A 17,379-nucleotide genomic window follows, 5' to 3' on the forward strand; every position below is an offset into this window, starting at 1 on the left:
TTACAGTTTTCACAAACTGAATAAACACGACTGCTTTATTTAATCAATACACAACCCAAAGCCTCTCTAGGTTAAGGAGCAAACATTTGTGAAATAAACCATGCAGAGATAGGTGCAATCATCTATTCCTTTCTGTTGCACCTCTCTCCTTCCGCCTAAGATTTAATGGTACATAGTCACGGAGTCCCTCTTCTCAAAACAGCCTTCTAGAAGGGTGAATAAAAATTATTTTAATCAGAAAACTGAGTCATGTGTATGTTCTGGTATCTTTGTCTTAAATACACTGATTACTATGAACATATCGCCCTGTAACAGATAATACAAGACATCAAAAAGTCAGTATTTTGAGGAGATTTCATTTATGCAAAATCATAAAAAAGGCAATTCATCTGAAAGCCAAGAAGTAACCTTCATATTTTAAAGAGCGCTTTTTTCCACCCTATAAATCATAAACCTTCCCTCCAAGTAGAAATCAGTAAGATGAAGAGACCTTTCTCTATATGCATTTCCATAGATGCTTATTACATGCAACTATTCCCTCCCCCGAAACACAGGGAAAGACAAAGCTTGTTATCAGCACACAACTTTCTGGCCAACTCAGCAGTGCTGCATGATGGCCTTATAAACCTGGATAAGATGATGCCTCCAGAGCACTCTTGTTAGGCCAAACTCAAAAGCAAGAGACCTGAAATCTAACTGATCTAACTGTACTGCATAGGAAGACCATGCATGACTTGAAGACAAAGCCTAAATCACTGTATTTGAGAGAAGTGTATCTTCTTGGAAGAACAGTAATTGCTCCACCTTTGCAGCTAGCTGCTCCAGACATTACTTTAAACTTTGTCTAGGCCAGAAATTCATATAGTATTTGCATCTAAAGTGAAGCATTTCCTTTCATAGTATGAGTTCTGATGGAATAGAGCAAAACAAAAATACTGTTGACATGTACTAAGTTTTACTTCCCATTTTATTGTGATAGCATCTTATTCCCACTGTAATACTTACAGTTGGAGCAGGAGCCATAATGCCCATTGGTACAGGAATCATTGGGGTCCCTGAGAAATACAAGACATTGATTAGTCTACCCTGTTAAGATTACTGATGAATACTAATGAACCGACTGCAAATCTGAATTCCAAACCAGACTGCAACTTCAGTCAAGTAAGAATTTCACAGTACTGATCACCAGTAATTCCTAAAGCATTCAAACATAGCCTGAGTACACTAACACACCACGTGCACCCTCGTCACTTTTTATCATATTACCATTTCAACTTTGTTCATCACAAACAAATCTATTTTCAAATCACATTCAAGCCACAGTACTGTTCTAGAACACAGCTGTGTGATGAACAGGGCAGCGAATTCCATAAACAGAGAGCAAAAGCAGCTGAAGTCCTACAGATGATAATCTCGTTCCTGACTTGTTCAATTCTCATAGTACAACTGATTGTACATACAGCTTAGGGATGAGGTCCTATAGAGCGCACCACCAGGCTTCATGCTACTATTTATGGAACAGCTTAATAAAGGCAGCATAGAAAACCTCAATCCATAAGCTCCCTACCTGCTACATACTTGAATTAGTAGTCTCTAAAACTTAATTTAAAACAATGTTTAGTCAGGTAAAACCATACAGTACCCTCTTTCTCACTATCAAATTCATTGGCCACTAAGTAATATCATGGGGGCCAATACTTGATTGTAATAAAGGCTGTTTATCATTCCATGCCAGCTGCTATAGGAGGTTAAAGTTATTAAGCGAATAGTTTTCAAAACTACTTGCTTGACAGTAAAGACATGGAGACTCAACAATGAAGTCAATCTAATGTTGTTCAGAGAATACCCTCTAGGGATCTCAGACCTCTCTCTTTTCATTCTACAAAAAACTGTCTTTCACTCAATCCTTCCCTTCTGCATCCCTCTTACTGCTATATTCATAAAATCCTAACCAAACCTCAGCAACCTACTGTTCCTAGACTTGTTGCCCGACTTTCTCCAGTGCTTAGTCCTGAAATAACACTCCTCCTCAGACATCTTCTCTAGCTTTCTCCTTATCCACTCTGGTTTTGCTTTGATTCCAAGATTTATTCTCTCCATTATTCAATCCTCTTCCTCCATATCAAAGTCATATTTCCTCCTATCCCTCCAAACTGCTCAGAGAATCAAAAAGTATATTGTTCTCCCATGCTCTCAGTTTTAATGCACCATGGCATTTCATAGACTGGAGGAACTACTCCAAGACAAAGACTCTGGTTGTGTTGCTCTGTAACTAATATAACCGTAAATATCATTATGTTGAACTTGGATTTTAAAGTTACAACTGAGTAAAGATACTCCTATATCACTGCCAGTTCTCTGAAACTATCAGCCCAATGCTCAGCAGAAGCCAAAAATAGCAACTGAAATTTTGGGCATCATCAGTAAACACAGTGATGATCAAGACCACAGGCATCATTTAGCTGCTATAAAAAAAACTGGTGCAACTATACCTTTGACTACTGCCTACAGACCTGGTCTGCAACCCAAGAAAAACATGCAGCCTTAGAGAAAAGCAACTACATGACTTAGTGTTGAAGCAGCTGCTTTACTAGGAAACACTCTACACAGACTCTTCAGGCACAGAGGTCTGCAAGGCATGGAACATGACAGGCGTACAAAAACCACAAAATGCAACACAGACTCCCACATCAGAGCTGGCACAGGAGGGGGACACTAAGCAGGCAATGAGTTTAAAGACAGACATAAGAAAGTACCACTTTACACAGTGGTTAATGAACTTCTCCAACTTGGTGCAAGAGGCAACAATGGAGATGGATAGCATCAGCAGGTTCAAAAAATATCAAAACATTCATGAATGACAGGTCCAGAAAAAGATAAAAAGGAAAAGTGAAAGATCATACTGTAACATCCCTAACACTACAGCTGTATGAGTGAACAGGCTCAGAAGAGCAGGCAGGGGTGCATGTCCACCCTAAATACCATCTTGTATTCCCAATGCCCAGACAATGCATCAGGCTATATGGACTGCTGATCCACTACAGCATTTCTTACACACAAATCATAATTTTTTACATCTTAACAGTATCCAACAATCTTCAGAGATGACAAGAGCCATCAGAATCACCTCCTTAACAAATCTTCCACATTCAGAGATGGAAATGCTAGAACTTCTTATTTTTAACAGCCATATTTTGTCTATAAAACACTTTTCCCAACTTCATTCTTACACAAGCAAAGTGCCCTAACTGAAAATTCAAAAAATTATAGGCTGAGTAAGATAACTAGAACACAAAATCTTGACCAAAGAGCTAGCTAAACATGTAATACTGTAAGCCATTAAAACTGTGATCTTAAGTATGGAATAGCTTCAGTGTAGACTTTCATAAAGTCACTGTGGCATTTTGTGCCTTTTCAACTCTATTGACACACTTGTGCTAAAAGAAATGAGAGACCCATATCCTCTACATGTCAAAACATGTTATCTGCACAGGTAAGCAAATCAAGTTTCTAGCATGGAGAGAAAAATTTAATTCTCACCTCATACCAGGCTCTTCCACTCTACATACTGTTTGGATTACTAATACGGAAACAAGACTATTTATATAAATCAAACTTAACAAGAGAACAAAACGTGTGTCACAAATGTTAAGAACCACATGTTCAGAGCAAAAACTTCTATCAGACATTTCAAAATACCCTTCAGGAATTTATTTTTAAAAAATATTTGGTACTTTTCACAGTGGTATATATAAACCGAAGCTAGTAAACATAAGAGGTATAGTTTTAAAATTTAACTGGAAAATTTTGATGGCAGAATGCTACTTAATCAAGAACTCCACCTTCAGCAGAAAACAAGAAACACCTCATGAATCTCAGGGAAAAAAGTTCACAAAAACTTATGCAAGTAAGGATTAGCTTGATGAATGGATGTGCACAAGCCATTCCTGAGTTCAGCCACCTGGTTTTTGAATGCCTTTTTTGTCTATAAAACACTTGTACACAACAAAACTTAAGACCCTACAGACGGGAGTTATTTTCTGCAGCCCTCATGATGAATTTTAAAGGAGTAATTCTCTGATGTATTCCTCTCTGTCACTCAGTCTGCAGTCTCCTGGCTCCAGTTGCTGTCATCTATACTGGCAATGTTCAGAAAGAAGGTGGTTCCAGATCAATGAATTAAAGTCTCAATGCAAAAACCAGAGGCTGATCTTACAGAAGAACAAAGAAAAAAAGGTGGGATTATTTTTGGGAAGATTAGAAGGAATGAGGAAAATAACAGTAAGTTTGCAAGATGTGTGGAGGAAAGTATGTAAGAAGCAGAACAGCAGTGGGACTTTATAGAAAAAGTGGAGAAAAACAACGCAACAAGTTGGACCTCTGAAAGTTACACCTGTATATTCATGCCACAGATACTGTGTACCCAAGTGTTTCCAAAGGCTATTACAATGGCTTATTCGAAAATAATTGAAAATCAGTCTGCTGTTCAAAACTGTGGCTCTTAAAACACCTAACGTTAACAAAAATCACCACCTAGCTTCAGTCTTGAAAGAAGTCCAAGGAAGTCCAGAATTGTTTCTAATGGTTTGATTTCTGGCCAGAAGTAAGCAGCTTTTAGTAGACCAAAAGGAGCTTGTTCACATGGCATGATCTGTGGGTACCCTAGAAACTCAATTGCAATGTACACGAAGCAGTTAATAAAATACATTAAGAGCCAGTAACTTCTGGAAATAATACAATTCAGAATAATAAAAGGAAATTTATTTCTACAACGCTTCCATATACTAACATAACTTACCAGGAGGTACAGGTGGAGGAAAGCCAGGAAATTGTGGAGGTGGGATCCCAGGGGGAAGTGTTGGGATTCCCATAGGAGGGCGATTCAAATGAGGTGGAAAAGACATTCTTCCAGTCACAATCTGCCAAAAAGAGAGGAAAGGAAACTTGTACCTCAGTTCTCAAACATGAATTACAAAAGCAATGCAAGTGTTAAGTGTCCATAATGATTTTAAAACTTTATATGGCTGTTCAGCTACAAAGTAAAACTTGTTTCTAACAATCTTTTCCCAGCTATTCATTATGTTACAAATGTAGTGAAGTCTTTTTTCACAATGAAAAGCCACACTTCCAGGCAAGCGTCTCAGAATGAAGTGAAAACCAAAACTGTATCTGACTTCTCATACCAATGGTTTATAAGGAGTGTGAATTAAACAGCATTTAACCATTTGTACAGTTTCTTTGAAACAAAGCTAACTCTACAATACCTGAACAGACGTAATCTTGTAATACATTTCACTACTGCAAGTAGTTCTCCTGTACAAGAAGTGACTGCACACAATACGACTGTGGAACAAGAAGAGAGGAAGAACCGGGACACTCCGATGCTCAGCACCAACAGGAATTGTATTTTAAGACTACATTGGGGAGATCCCCAAATTCCATCACAGAAACAGTTAAAAGCTTGGAAAAGGCTTTTCTGATCTATTTTTAACCTCCTGGTTCACACATCTTCTACAGCTCAAGTTAGACAATAGCCCATGAGCTGAGAGTCAATACACTACCATGGCGAGTAAAGATTATTTTATCATTCGCTTTCAGATGGTTATTATTACGTGCACATGACTGACCCTGTAACAGACACGACTCAATAATAAAAAACTCAAGATTACTCTTAACACAACTAACAAGGCATGTATTCTTGCTGCCAATATTATCTCTGCAACCTTACATGGTCAAGTTGTCAAAAAAGGTTGGCCCTCAGTTCTAAAAATACCAAAATAGTTCACAAATATTACTGCTGAGGAACTTCAAACACTGGATTGTGTGGATACAAATGACAAAGACACCACATCACAAGTGACAAGAGTCCAGTTAGTTGTCTGCACAAACATTTGCATTTCTCAACGGACTGTACAGACTGTTCTACAGCCAACAGTACCCTATCTTCACTGCAACTGTTTTTTCAAGCAGGCAGCCACAAGTCAAAACCAAAACAGGCGGCCCTGACAAAAAGTTTTACGGTAAGCAAAATTCTGATACATACAACAGACCTGTAGATTATAAGATGCTTTCTCCAGCTTCCTGACACTGAACACACAAGAAACAGGAAACAAGATCTGCTGGAGACAGATGTGCCTTCCACACACATAACAAGAGCAAGCAGTCAGTGACAGTCTTAAATACTGGAAGAGCTAATACCAATACTCTACCATAACAGTAGATACATTTGAAAGAGCTTAAAAATTATAATAAGAGAATCATATATAAAAACTTTATTCCCACAGACGGAAGAAACAACTATGAGAGATAAATGTACATAGTGGACTGGAGAGGATGAAAGGGAAACCCAAATGTATTTGATAATATCTTTGAACATCAGAACTTATTTATTCTGGTATAAGAACACATATAAGACCCTATAGCATAATTCACTCAAAGACATGTTTACAACTACATCGATTACAAGACGTTTGTGATGATGGCATTCATTAATTGGCCCCAAAGGACATTCATCAACAGCTCACCAGGAGAAAAGATAAACACTCCTGTGACACAAGGTCTAAGATTGTAGAAGAAACAAGAAAGCAAACACAAGCCTTCCTCCAACAGTTCAATAAAGATTATTTCATCCAATATAATAAACATGAAACCTCTTTCCCTCCCCAACTTAGAATCCATGTGCCTAGGAACACACTTCCTTTCTGTCATTCTTGACTTTTTCAAACTGGATGGGCAAAGAGCAGCAAAGGTGTACTGTCAAAACATTTTATTTGGAAGAACATTGTTTATGGTCTCTTCAGACTATGTGTACATCAGCCAATGTTCCTCTAGAATCTGAAACTTGCATAGTATGGAAGGGAAGAAAACTCCCTTGTCTGCATGGTATCACTATTTGCAACTTTTTCACCAAAAAAACCCTCCAGCCAGCAGTCCCAGGAAAGGCAGAAAATCAAGATCCTTAAGGCTCTCAGTCCTTATATTACAAGGTGACAGACAACTGGACAAAATTCTAAGCTGTTTTGGGGCACAATGGTACAGCAATAAGCTACTGGGTCTGAGATGGTTCTAAATATGCTATAATAGTGTCACACCACCTGAGGTCCACAAGACATTAAGGAGTAGTCTGTTAAACAAGAAAGAACAATTGGGGAAGTAATTTTCCAGGCTGCCTGTAGGTGCAGTCCTTTCTCTCACTCTAACAAGCACTTCATCAGACACACCATTTTGGAGAAGCTAAAAAAAACCAAACACAAACACCCCAAAACACACAAACAAAAAACCACACACAAAAAAACCCTTAGGGACTAAGGTGAAACTGTTCTTTATGCACACAGTCAAATATAGGGTTTTGTTTGGGGTTTGGGTTTTTTTAATTTATTTAAAAATTAAAGATTTAGTAGTCAACAAGGTAATTGTTACTGCATAAAAGGAACAAGGCAGTTTGTAAGAACAGATCCAACTCTGTCTTTCCATCTTCTAGTCAGATGATGTGAAACACACCATTATCTGTAGGGCTTCACCAACCCATTTTGCCTGAAGTTCTTATTTTTTTCCACATTTGTACATTATTTTCAAAGCACCTAGAATTATTTCTTGCACAAATCAATGGTAGCACCTCTGCTGTCTGTGACACTGAAGATCAACAATAGAATTAAAAAAAAGCCTTGGTCTCTCTTGCTACTATATGCAACTAGCAATGTGAAACTGGCAAGAGAACAGTTTAATTCTGTTTGTTATGAAAACTGTGAGGATCAACAGATACCAACACTGAAACTGCTCACTGGAGAAGTAAGAGATTTGGACAAGAGAGGAAGATGCATCCAGCTCCTTGCAGCAGCCAAGATGCTACAATGAAGGGAACTGCATAACACATTTTTCCTGTCAGCAGCTAGAGAACACAAGAAACATACATACTCTTCCAACAGTCAGAGGGGCCTCTGACATCAAATTTATAAGCAACTACAAACCAAGGGTTAGGTATTGAAAGCTGCTAAGCTGGGTCTAGGTGGAATATATTTGTAGAAATCCCAAGACCAGTATCTTGAACTTCTCTGCAGACTGCCCTACTACTCTGCCAATACAGGTCAGTGATCAGTGTCTGATACATTTACTGTGGTCTTAGTATCATACATGGTGATCTTCAAATTTCCCTGATATATTCAAAAGTTTCAGTAAGGAACTAAACAGTCCTGAGATATTTTTAAAACCTCAGTTGACTTATGAAAGTATTACCTCAAGTGAAATTGGATGTAAGCAGCATTCTTGATAGCTGCATTTTAACTAGCAGCTCTTTAAACAAGAAATTAATTTGTATGAGTGTTACAGTGGTCATGAAGATACAGGGGTAAGAAAAGCAGTGAGCACCTGGCCTGACATCATTCGAAATACTGAAATAATGACATCTTCAGCCCCCAAAATGATGGATTTGTGTCAAAGCATAGTCAATTTAGGCTACATCCATGCCAGCAAGCAGGGCAGTACAACAGAGGCAGGTCTGTTAAAATAGATGGAGCTGAGACCCCGATGTCCACACTACACATTTTGGGGAGGTCCACCCCACTGAAACGAACACCCATTTGCAGGTAAGAGTGCATTTTTCAATATATTTTCATGCAAAAGGAATCCAGTTCATCCACTGCAATAGTGCAAACCAATGTGAAAGAAAAGTTTCCCAAGTAAGGATGACTGGGAGACTTCCTTCAAAAGCACACTCCTGATCCAAGTTAGCACAGCAATGTAGGTGCACATTTCATTAGCCTTAAGCATTTTTTTAAGTGCAGATTAATTATGTCATGGGTGGCAACATCTAAGTTTACCCTAAGCAGATCCAGCTCAAATCCAGCCTGAGCTATTAAGCAAAGCAAGTGCTACAAAACCCACAGCTATAATATTCCAGGTTCAACTTTGGCCTAGAAGGAGTTCAGTTGCTTTCACACACTGCTTTTCTGAGTTAATAAGTCCTGGCGGAACCAAGCACCAGACAGAACCAGCTGCACCAACCTCCTGAAACTTGGCCTGAGTACAGGAATATGGCTCTAAGGTCTGGTGAAATCCACTGAGACTTGTTAATTCAGATTTGGTGATATCCCTGCTGGGACAGGGCTCTGTCCAGCAGCAACATGCTAGAGCTGACATACAACTAAACAAGCGCACAGGGCTGGCCTAAAGGCATGCTGGGATCAAGTGTCTGAGATCACACAGAAGTCAGAATTACTATGAAACAAGGGTCACCGTCATTCAGACATTACTGCCCCACACTCCTTTATCATCTCCGACTCCCAAAAGTCCCAACAACAGGAGACTGACTGGTCTGGCTGGACTGTTAATGTAATTTTTTTTTAACCACTTAAATCATGTATTCTTTAAGCCCTTCTTTTATTGACTCAATTTTTTTTAATAAAGGGGTGAAGAGATAGGTCATAAACAGAATGTAAGTTTAATAAAAATCACTGTTAACTAGTGTATTTTAAACTGGCAATTATATTACCTACTCAGGGCACTATCATAATTCTAGCAGTGCCACAGGATTAATCTCCTTAGTACCTCTGTGTTTAGTAAACATTGTAACTTTTATTTAAAAACCTACAAAACATTTTAACCATTTTCAAAACAGCGAAGTCCCCCAGGAAACAAACAGTTACAATACTTACTGTTGAACTATTTATACTAAACAAAGTTAATTTTAATTGTAAAAATCCTTAAGTCTTAATGCATAAACAAACTTATACCAGTTTTAAATATGCGTACATGTAGTGTCGTAACAGCAGTGACAGTATGGCTGATCTAGCTTGATTTCATTTTGTCTGATTTTAACTTCTCTTCAACATTTTCCCAATACAATCCTTCTGGACCACAAAAAAATCTGTACACTTAGTCTGGAGTAAGTTGCGCAAAATAGCTGTACAAGCTAGTCTCTCAAATAAAGGAGCAGTAAACACAAAACTTATTTGGAATAAATGAACTACAATCCAGCTTTGATTAAAATCTTAACATTTAGATTATTACAAGAGTATGTGACAAAATCCACACCTATGGTAAGTGTGTAATACTATGTTACTTAGTAACATCCTGGTTAAAGAGACATTATGCCAAGACACTTGATTGTATGTCCGTGTTGTTATGTTTGATGAAATGTCCCTATAGAAAAGCTTTCACACATAAAAATGTTTTTAAACAATTAGAGTGACTCCTATTAGGAATTGTACAATGTTTTGGCATTTGATTCTAATGTCAATACCTAGGCAGCAACAAAGCGCTAATAATATTTTCATCTAATTTATGGCAAAGTATTTTATACATATTATGTCATATGATGTGTGCAGCTAAGCAACAGAAGCATTTTCAGAAGCAACTGGAGAAGACATGCATTAAACCAACCTATTAAAGTCAGTACTATCTATGTGGCTTTTACATAAGGCTCTACATGATGTATGATTTTTAAGCTGTTCAGTTATAAAAATAAATAACCTCCTCATTTGTCACTCATTGGAGATCTGTTTATATTATTGCTTCCAACAAAAAAAATAAGAAGTCCCCAAAAGAAAAGTATTTTATTTCAAGCCAACTGATACCCTCAGTGAAAATGTTCACTTTCTCAGAAAGCCCCATGTTTTTTTCAACACTATCTGCAAGCAAACCAAGGCATCAATATCAAATACAACCAACATGCGGAGAGATAAAACAGATTACAGATTTTTTAACTGTATTTATTTCTGAACAAACAAAACTAGCATTTGCTCTAGCCTGTTTTTCAGAGGTGATCTATAAAGTGTTCACTGACTGCCTGGGAGTAGTTGCATCCCAAATTATTATTACGAAACAACTCCACAAGCAACACCCTTAATCAAAGTAAAGCCTCAATCTGAAAGCCTTTTAACTAGGGCTACATTAGGCATGTCACCAGAACTTTAAAGTATTTGATTTAGCTCCTAATCCTGTGCTTCTGCACCTATATAAAACACTAGTCAGTCAAATAAGTGACTCTCCACTCTAACTTTGCTATTCACCTTTTCCAGCATTAAAGCATTTATGGGCACTTGAAAAACAGAAGCAGAGAAAGGCGAGGCACTATGTACAATACCACTCTTTTACAGGGAAAGTAAGAAACTGACCTGTTCTTCCTTCAAATTTGTTCTGGACCATCTTTCATAAATGCTGATGCAACACCTGAAGTAATGCTTTCCTGCCCCACAAAAAATTACTAAAACTCCACGTGCATGCGTTTTCATCTGAATAGACTGAGAACTATACAACTTTAAGATGTTACATCCTGTAAGCCCATGTAAGACCTACTACACACACACACAAAAGTTAGATGTGTTTGGGATGTACCCCGTATTTAAACAAAAACCCCTTTTTTCCTTCAGGCTAACAATAGTCTTTTTCTATAATGGAAAAAGTCATCATAAGAAAAACGTGCCAATATACACATCACAGCACTACTGATTAATGAATCAGTCCGATTCTTTTATGCACAAGCTGTTAACACGTGTTTCAAGATGACTACTCCCGTCCACGTTACGGACATCAACTTCCCTGCCGCGATAGCGCCGGAAAACGTTTCCTCTCATGACCCGTCTCCCCGGTATCGCAAGCTAAAACCTTACCCACAGTCGGAGCTAAAACCCTACCCACAGTCGGAGGCGGCCCGGTCCAGGCCGGGAAGCAACTTCGGGCGCTGGCAAAGCTCCGCCGCGGGCTCGTCCGCTCCCCGCCGGGGGCGCCGGGCCTCGCCCCAACCGCACGATGGGCTTCCCTGGCCCTCGGCCGGGCCGGCTCCGCGCCGCACCCACGGCAGGCAGAAACGACTCCCACGCCACCTGGGCGGGAGAGGAAGCGAAAGGCTCCCGCCGCCGCCGCCACTCTCCCGCTAGCACCTCCCCGAGGCCGCTCTCCCGTTCCGCCCCGCCGCTAGGCCCACGCCGCTTCCCGTCCGAGGCGTCGGCCGCGGCCTGCCACGGGCCAGGGTGCGGGGGCGCGGCAGAAAGGCCTCGGCCCAGCCCCAGCCGCGCCTCCTCTCAGCAAACACCGCCGCGCTGCCTCCCCCTCTCATCCCGCCGCAGCCCCTCGCTTCTCACCCCTTCGCTGCGGAGCAGGAGCCGCGTCCGGAGCGCCGCCGCGGCCCCTCCGAGCCGCGCGGGCCGGGGATGGCGTGGGAGGACGCCGCTCGGCCGCCTGAGGCCCGGCTGGGAGGCCCCGGGGCGCCACTAGGCCGCGAACACACCGCGCCGAGCCGCCGCCACCGCGCTGCGCGGGGTCATGTGAGCCGCCCCTTCCGTCAGCAGCCCGACGTGCACCGCGCCGCACAACGATAGAGGTGGCAGTGCCAGAGCGCCCTCCCGCTCCGCGCGCAGACAATAACCCGCCCAACCATAGAGCGACGGCGGCTAGAAGGGCAGAGAGCGAGAGGAGAGGAGGAGAGGCGGCCGTGCTGCCGCCACCTGTGCTGGGGGCGGCCGGGCGGGCGGCGCCTCCACGCAGCCCGGGGCTTCGCCATCTTGAGGTTAAAACCGTTGCTCGGGGCTCCTGGCGGCAACGGCGCGGGCGGCTGAGGGCCCTAGACAGCCTCCCGGTGTGGGCTAGCACCGGCCCCTCTCCTGGCCGCTGCCGAGTGCCCCTCAGCGCTTCCCGCGGGGGCTATTAGTAAGGGGTAAACACCTGTTTTAGCTTAGTTTATCAAATTTTAAGGGCCTGAAGAGCAGTGTTACTGTCAGTAGATGTAAAGATAGGCATAGAATGGCTTGTGTTGGAAGGAACCCTTAAAGGTCACCTGATCCAACCCCCCTACTGCAGCAGCGACATCTTCAACTACATCAGGTTTCTCAGAGCTGCGTACAACCTGATCTTTAATCTTCCCAGGGATGGAGCATCTGCCACCTCTCTGGGCAACTTGTTCCAGTGTTTCACAGCCCTCATTGTAAAAAGATTCCTTTCTCATACCTAGTCTGAATCGACCCTCCTTTAGTTCAAAACCATTACCCCCGTCCTATTGCAACAGGTCCTGCTAAAAAAGTTTGACCCCATCTTAGAGCCCCCCTTTATGTACTGGAAGGCAGCAATAAGGTCTCCCTGGAGCCTTCTCCAGGTTGAACAACCCCAACTCAGCCTTTCATCATAGGGTCCTCCGATCATTTTTGTGGCCCTCCTCTGGACCCACTCCAACAAGTCCATGTCTTTCCTGTGCTGAGGACCCTAGAACTCACCTGAGATGAGGAGAGAACCTGAGGATGCAGGTGGGGTCTCACCAGCACAGGGTAGAGGGGCACAACCACCTCCCTCAACCTGCTGGCCATGCTTCTTTTGATGCAGCCCAGGATATGGTTGGCTTTCTTGGAAGGCTGTATCTTTGCTGAAAAAACTAAGGATTTACAGACTCTTCTGGTTTAACCCCAGCCAGCAACTAAGCACTGCACGCAAGCTCATTCACGCCCCCCACATTGGGATGGAGGAGACAATTGGAAGAGTAAAAGTGAGAAAACTTGTGGGTTGAGATAAAGACAGTTTGTTAGGTAAAGCAAAAGCCACACACACAAGCAAAGCAAACCAAGGAATTCCTTCAGCACTTATCATCAGCAGGCAGGTGTTCAGCCATCTCCAGGAAAGCCGGGCTCCATCACATGTAATAGATACTTGGGAAGACAAACGCCATAACCCTGAACATCTCCCCCTTCCTTCTTCCCTCAGCTTTATGTGCTGAGCGAGACATTCTATGGTATGGAATATCCCTTTGGCAAGTTCAGGTCAGCTGTCCTGGCTGTGGCCCCTACCAATTTCTTGTGCCTCTCCAGCCCTCTGGCTGGCAGGGCCTGAGAAACTGAAAGGTCCTTGACTCAGTATAAACATTACTTAGCAACAGCTAAAAACATGGTACATTATCAATATTATTTTCACACCAAATCTAAAACACAGTACTGCACCAGCTAAGAAGAAAGTTAACTCTATCCCAGCCAAAACCAAAACACAGAGCAAAAAGAACAGACACCAGTATCTTAGGCAGCCATATGCTCAGCTCAAAGATATCACTGTGCTATAAAGCACTTGGGCCTAGCTGTCGTCTAAAACTGGTAGTTTCCTTGGCCTACTTCCAGCATTTAGACTACATTAAAAGATAATTTTAAATGTACAATTTCCTTCAACATTACATGCAAGACAGTAATTGCTGTAGTTACCACAATGATGGCAAACAATTGCAAACAGAAAGAAGTGACCGTGAGTGGAAGGAAGGAGGTCTTAAAGATCGTTATGAGGTAGACCACAACACAGGCATATGTGCAAAAAGCTGTTTAAAACATTTTGGATTAGATGGGGGGGAGGGGAATCTAACTAACTCTATATTATATTTTCCACTGTTTATATACACCATTTAAGGAGAAGTGCTCAAAAGCCAAGAGTCTAATGGCAAACAATCCCCTGCACCTGTAATGGCAAGGGAAACATTCAAAGCAGGCACTATTGACTTCTTCAGTACAAAGCAGGTTAAATCTATCTGACTGATGTCACACATGCTACGGAACAGTCAACAACTGAGCTGGAACTAAGGTGCTGTTCATCACTTTGCTTTACAAGATGATGTGCAAGGGTAAATATTATAGCAGTAGCAGATTTAGGAAATACTTCCAGATTGAATGCAATTCCCTCCCCCACCACAAACAGCATTTTTACATTCTATGATTTAGAATTAATTAACTCGTTTCATGCAGCCTGCATATCTCCCTTCAACTAATACAAATTTAGTAACTGCAGTACTGATTGCTGTTAATATTTCAAATAATTTATAAACATACCTAGGTAAACAAAAATGGTACTCATTTTGCAGCTTGCAGAAAAACCAAGGAAAAGACAAAGGGCACAAAAAGAATCTTCCGAGTTTCCTGTTTCTATGCTGTTGTCTCAAATTGAAACTGTTACCTGCTTGAAAAAGAAATGTTAAATACAAACTCACTTGCACTTCTGTAACAAGCTTTTATTTACAGGAAACATGTGCAAAGGCTTTCTTAACTCAGACGTTCATGTATTTTGTTTAGCTAAAGAAATAGATGCTTTTGCATTTACTCTCCTGGTACAAATAATGAAATCTAGCCTCCAGTATTCTTAATCAAGGAAGAATAGCCTCAGAAATATCCAGAAAAAATAGCTACTTCCACATCTTTACTCCTTCTGCTACTGAATTTTAGAATTACCTACCCTAAACCTATCCATGTTATCATTTCACCCTTCAGTTGTGAAGCTGAGATCCTTTTCCAGATACTGATCACAGTTCATTCAGTTCCTCCCTGTGGACTCCAGAGTTTCATGCTCAAGCCAATCAAAAAGAGTGCAGTACAAGGCTTTTAATACTAAGGCCAAAATTAAAAGAGGTGCTTTTTACGTCTGCAGATTGTTTTGCATTTCAAGCGTGAGAAATCATTCCAAACATGCTAGGCAGCAACTCAGGGTACAGGGGTCAGATTGTTTCTGGACTATGCAACATTTTAAGTGTTTCATGGGTGGAACAGAATTCTACTGGACAACTCCAGAATCACTGGGTAAGAAGGATCCACTGCAGCAGTGAAGGAGTACAATATAAAACTGTGACTAATCACTGGGATCCTGGATCCTTACTGCCCATTTTCTCTATCCAGTGTAGGTTTCTCTCTAGCATATGCTATGTTACTCCCATGGAAATCAGTAAAACTTGTTTTCAAGGAGCAGCTGCACTTGATTTTTGACATCTAACAAAACCAAAGTTACGGTTATAGGCAGGGCATTTAAAAGAGAAATTAAATCTACACTTCCTATTCCAGAAGGAATATTGCTGCACTTTTTCCAAGAGAGAGAAGTAGGAAGCAGTGGGCAGTGAAATTTTAGGCTTTATGCAGAAAGTAATAACTAGCACAACTTTGTACTTTTTGTAGTATTTTAAATAAAAGTAGCCTTCAAGTCTACTTTTTTCAACACTATAAAATGATTAATTACATTTTGTCTTTTCTTCCTCATACCCTTTACTCCCTCCCTCTATCACATTACCAGTCTAAATACTGCCACTTAGAGGAGGATCCCTTAGATGCCTAACTCATTGATTTGATTCCTTGGCTCCCCATGATTAGCACTGTGAGATTTAAAAGTTTCTACCTCATATGTATTACATATATACACTATCCACAATTTCTTCACTCTCAAAAAACTTGATTCAGCAAAAGTTTATTCCTATAGATATCATTCCATTTAAGTTAATCTTTTTGATTAATCTTTTCTGCAAAATACTGAGTGAAAATACATTATTGTAACAGTATGAAAGAGAACACGGAAGAGTTACTGTGCCAGCCTTCAGTTACTCATCATCAATGAATTGTGTAGAAGAGAAATAGATAAACCATGTACATGCCTAGTTACACAAGTATATATAGTAGAATCTAGAAGAAGTACTTCAGCAATACACTTGAATTCTGACAGGGCCTTGGCCACTGCTATTGTTAGGAACTTCACTGGTGCCTCAATTTTCATGGTAACTAGACCTGCTGAATCAGTTTTGTGAAATGATGATACTTCACCTTACAAAAAGTAAACTTGCAATCACTGCTGTCTACATGCATATCCAGTTACGTAATTTGGCTCCCTCTTGGAATTTTTTGTGTATAAACAGACCAAACAACAGGGCACCTTATAGCTGCCTGTCTATGGTAATCAATATGTAGAAGTCCACTGAAGTGAAACAGTGCATCTCCTTCCTCCAGTGAGGTAACTGTTAGCATTTGATCAAGCATCCAGCCAAAACCTCTGGTTACTTTAGATGAGAAATTGCTTGTGCACTGGTGTGGTGGGTTGACCTTGTCTGGATGCCAGGTGCCCACCAAGCCACTCTATCACTCCCCTCCTCAGCAGAAGAGAGGAAGCAGTGGGGAATAAGATGGAAAAAATCCTTGTGGGTCAAGATAAAGGCAGTTTAACAAAGCAATAGCAAAAGTCATGTGTGTGGAAGCAAAGGAAAACAAAAAATGTTATTCTCTACTTCCCATCAGCAGGCGATGTTCGGCCACTTCCCAGGAAGCAGGGCTTCAGTGTGTGTAGCGGGTGCGCCAGAAGACAAACGTCATAAATAACAAATGCCCCCCGCCCCTTCCTCCTCCTTTCTCTTGGCTTTTGCATCTGAGCAGACGTCATATGGTATGGAATATCCCTTGGGTCAGTTTGGGTCAGCTGTCCTGGCTCTGTCCCCTCCCAAGACCCTGCCCACCCCCAGCCTGCTGGTGATGGGGGGATGTTGGAGAGCCAGCCTTGGTGCTGTGCGAGTGCTGCTCAGCAGCAGCCAAACACCGGTGTGTTAGCAGCACCCTTCTGGCTACCAGTACAAGCACAGCACTGCGAGGGCTGCTGGGGGGCTCAGCCAGAGCCAGTACAACT

At 41.4% G+C, this 17,379-nt stretch overlaps 1 protein-coding gene across 4 annotated transcripts in view; it reads right to left on the bottom strand.

Moving 5' to 3' along the window:
• The window catches only part of RBM25 (RNA binding motif protein 25), a 35,385-nt gene extending 22,078 nt beyond the window's left edge, over positions 1 to 13,307 (bottom strand). For 2 of the 4 annotated variants that reach the window (XM_040600386.1, XM_040600385.1), the window contains exons 1-3: positions 13,203 to 13,307; positions 4,799 to 4,919; positions 1,006 to 1,055 (exon numbers count right to left, since the gene is read on the bottom strand). In XM_040600386.1, coding sequence (XP_040456320.1) covers positions 1,006 to 1,055; positions 4,799 to 4,919; positions 13,203 to 13,292 — 261 coding nt within the window. In that variant the 5' untranslated portion in view covers positions 13,293 to 13,307. Of the gene's footprint in view, positions 1 to 1,005; positions 1,056 to 4,798; positions 4,920 to 11,630; positions 11,709 to 12,077; positions 12,253 to 13,202 lie in introns of those variants that run through there. The other 2 variants (XM_040600387.1, XM_040600388.1) reach the window with 2 other exon arrangements.
• Between the last annotated feature and the right edge of the window lie 4,072 nt (positions 13,308 to 17,379).

This window comes from Falco naumanni, chromosome 7 (assembly GCF_017639655.2).
Source record: "Falco naumanni isolate bFalNau1 chromosome 7, bFalNau1.pat, whole genome shotgun sequence".
In the NCBI taxonomy this organism is placed as follows: domain Eukaryota; kingdom Metazoa; phylum Chordata; class Aves; order Falconiformes; family Falconidae; genus Falco; species Falco naumanni.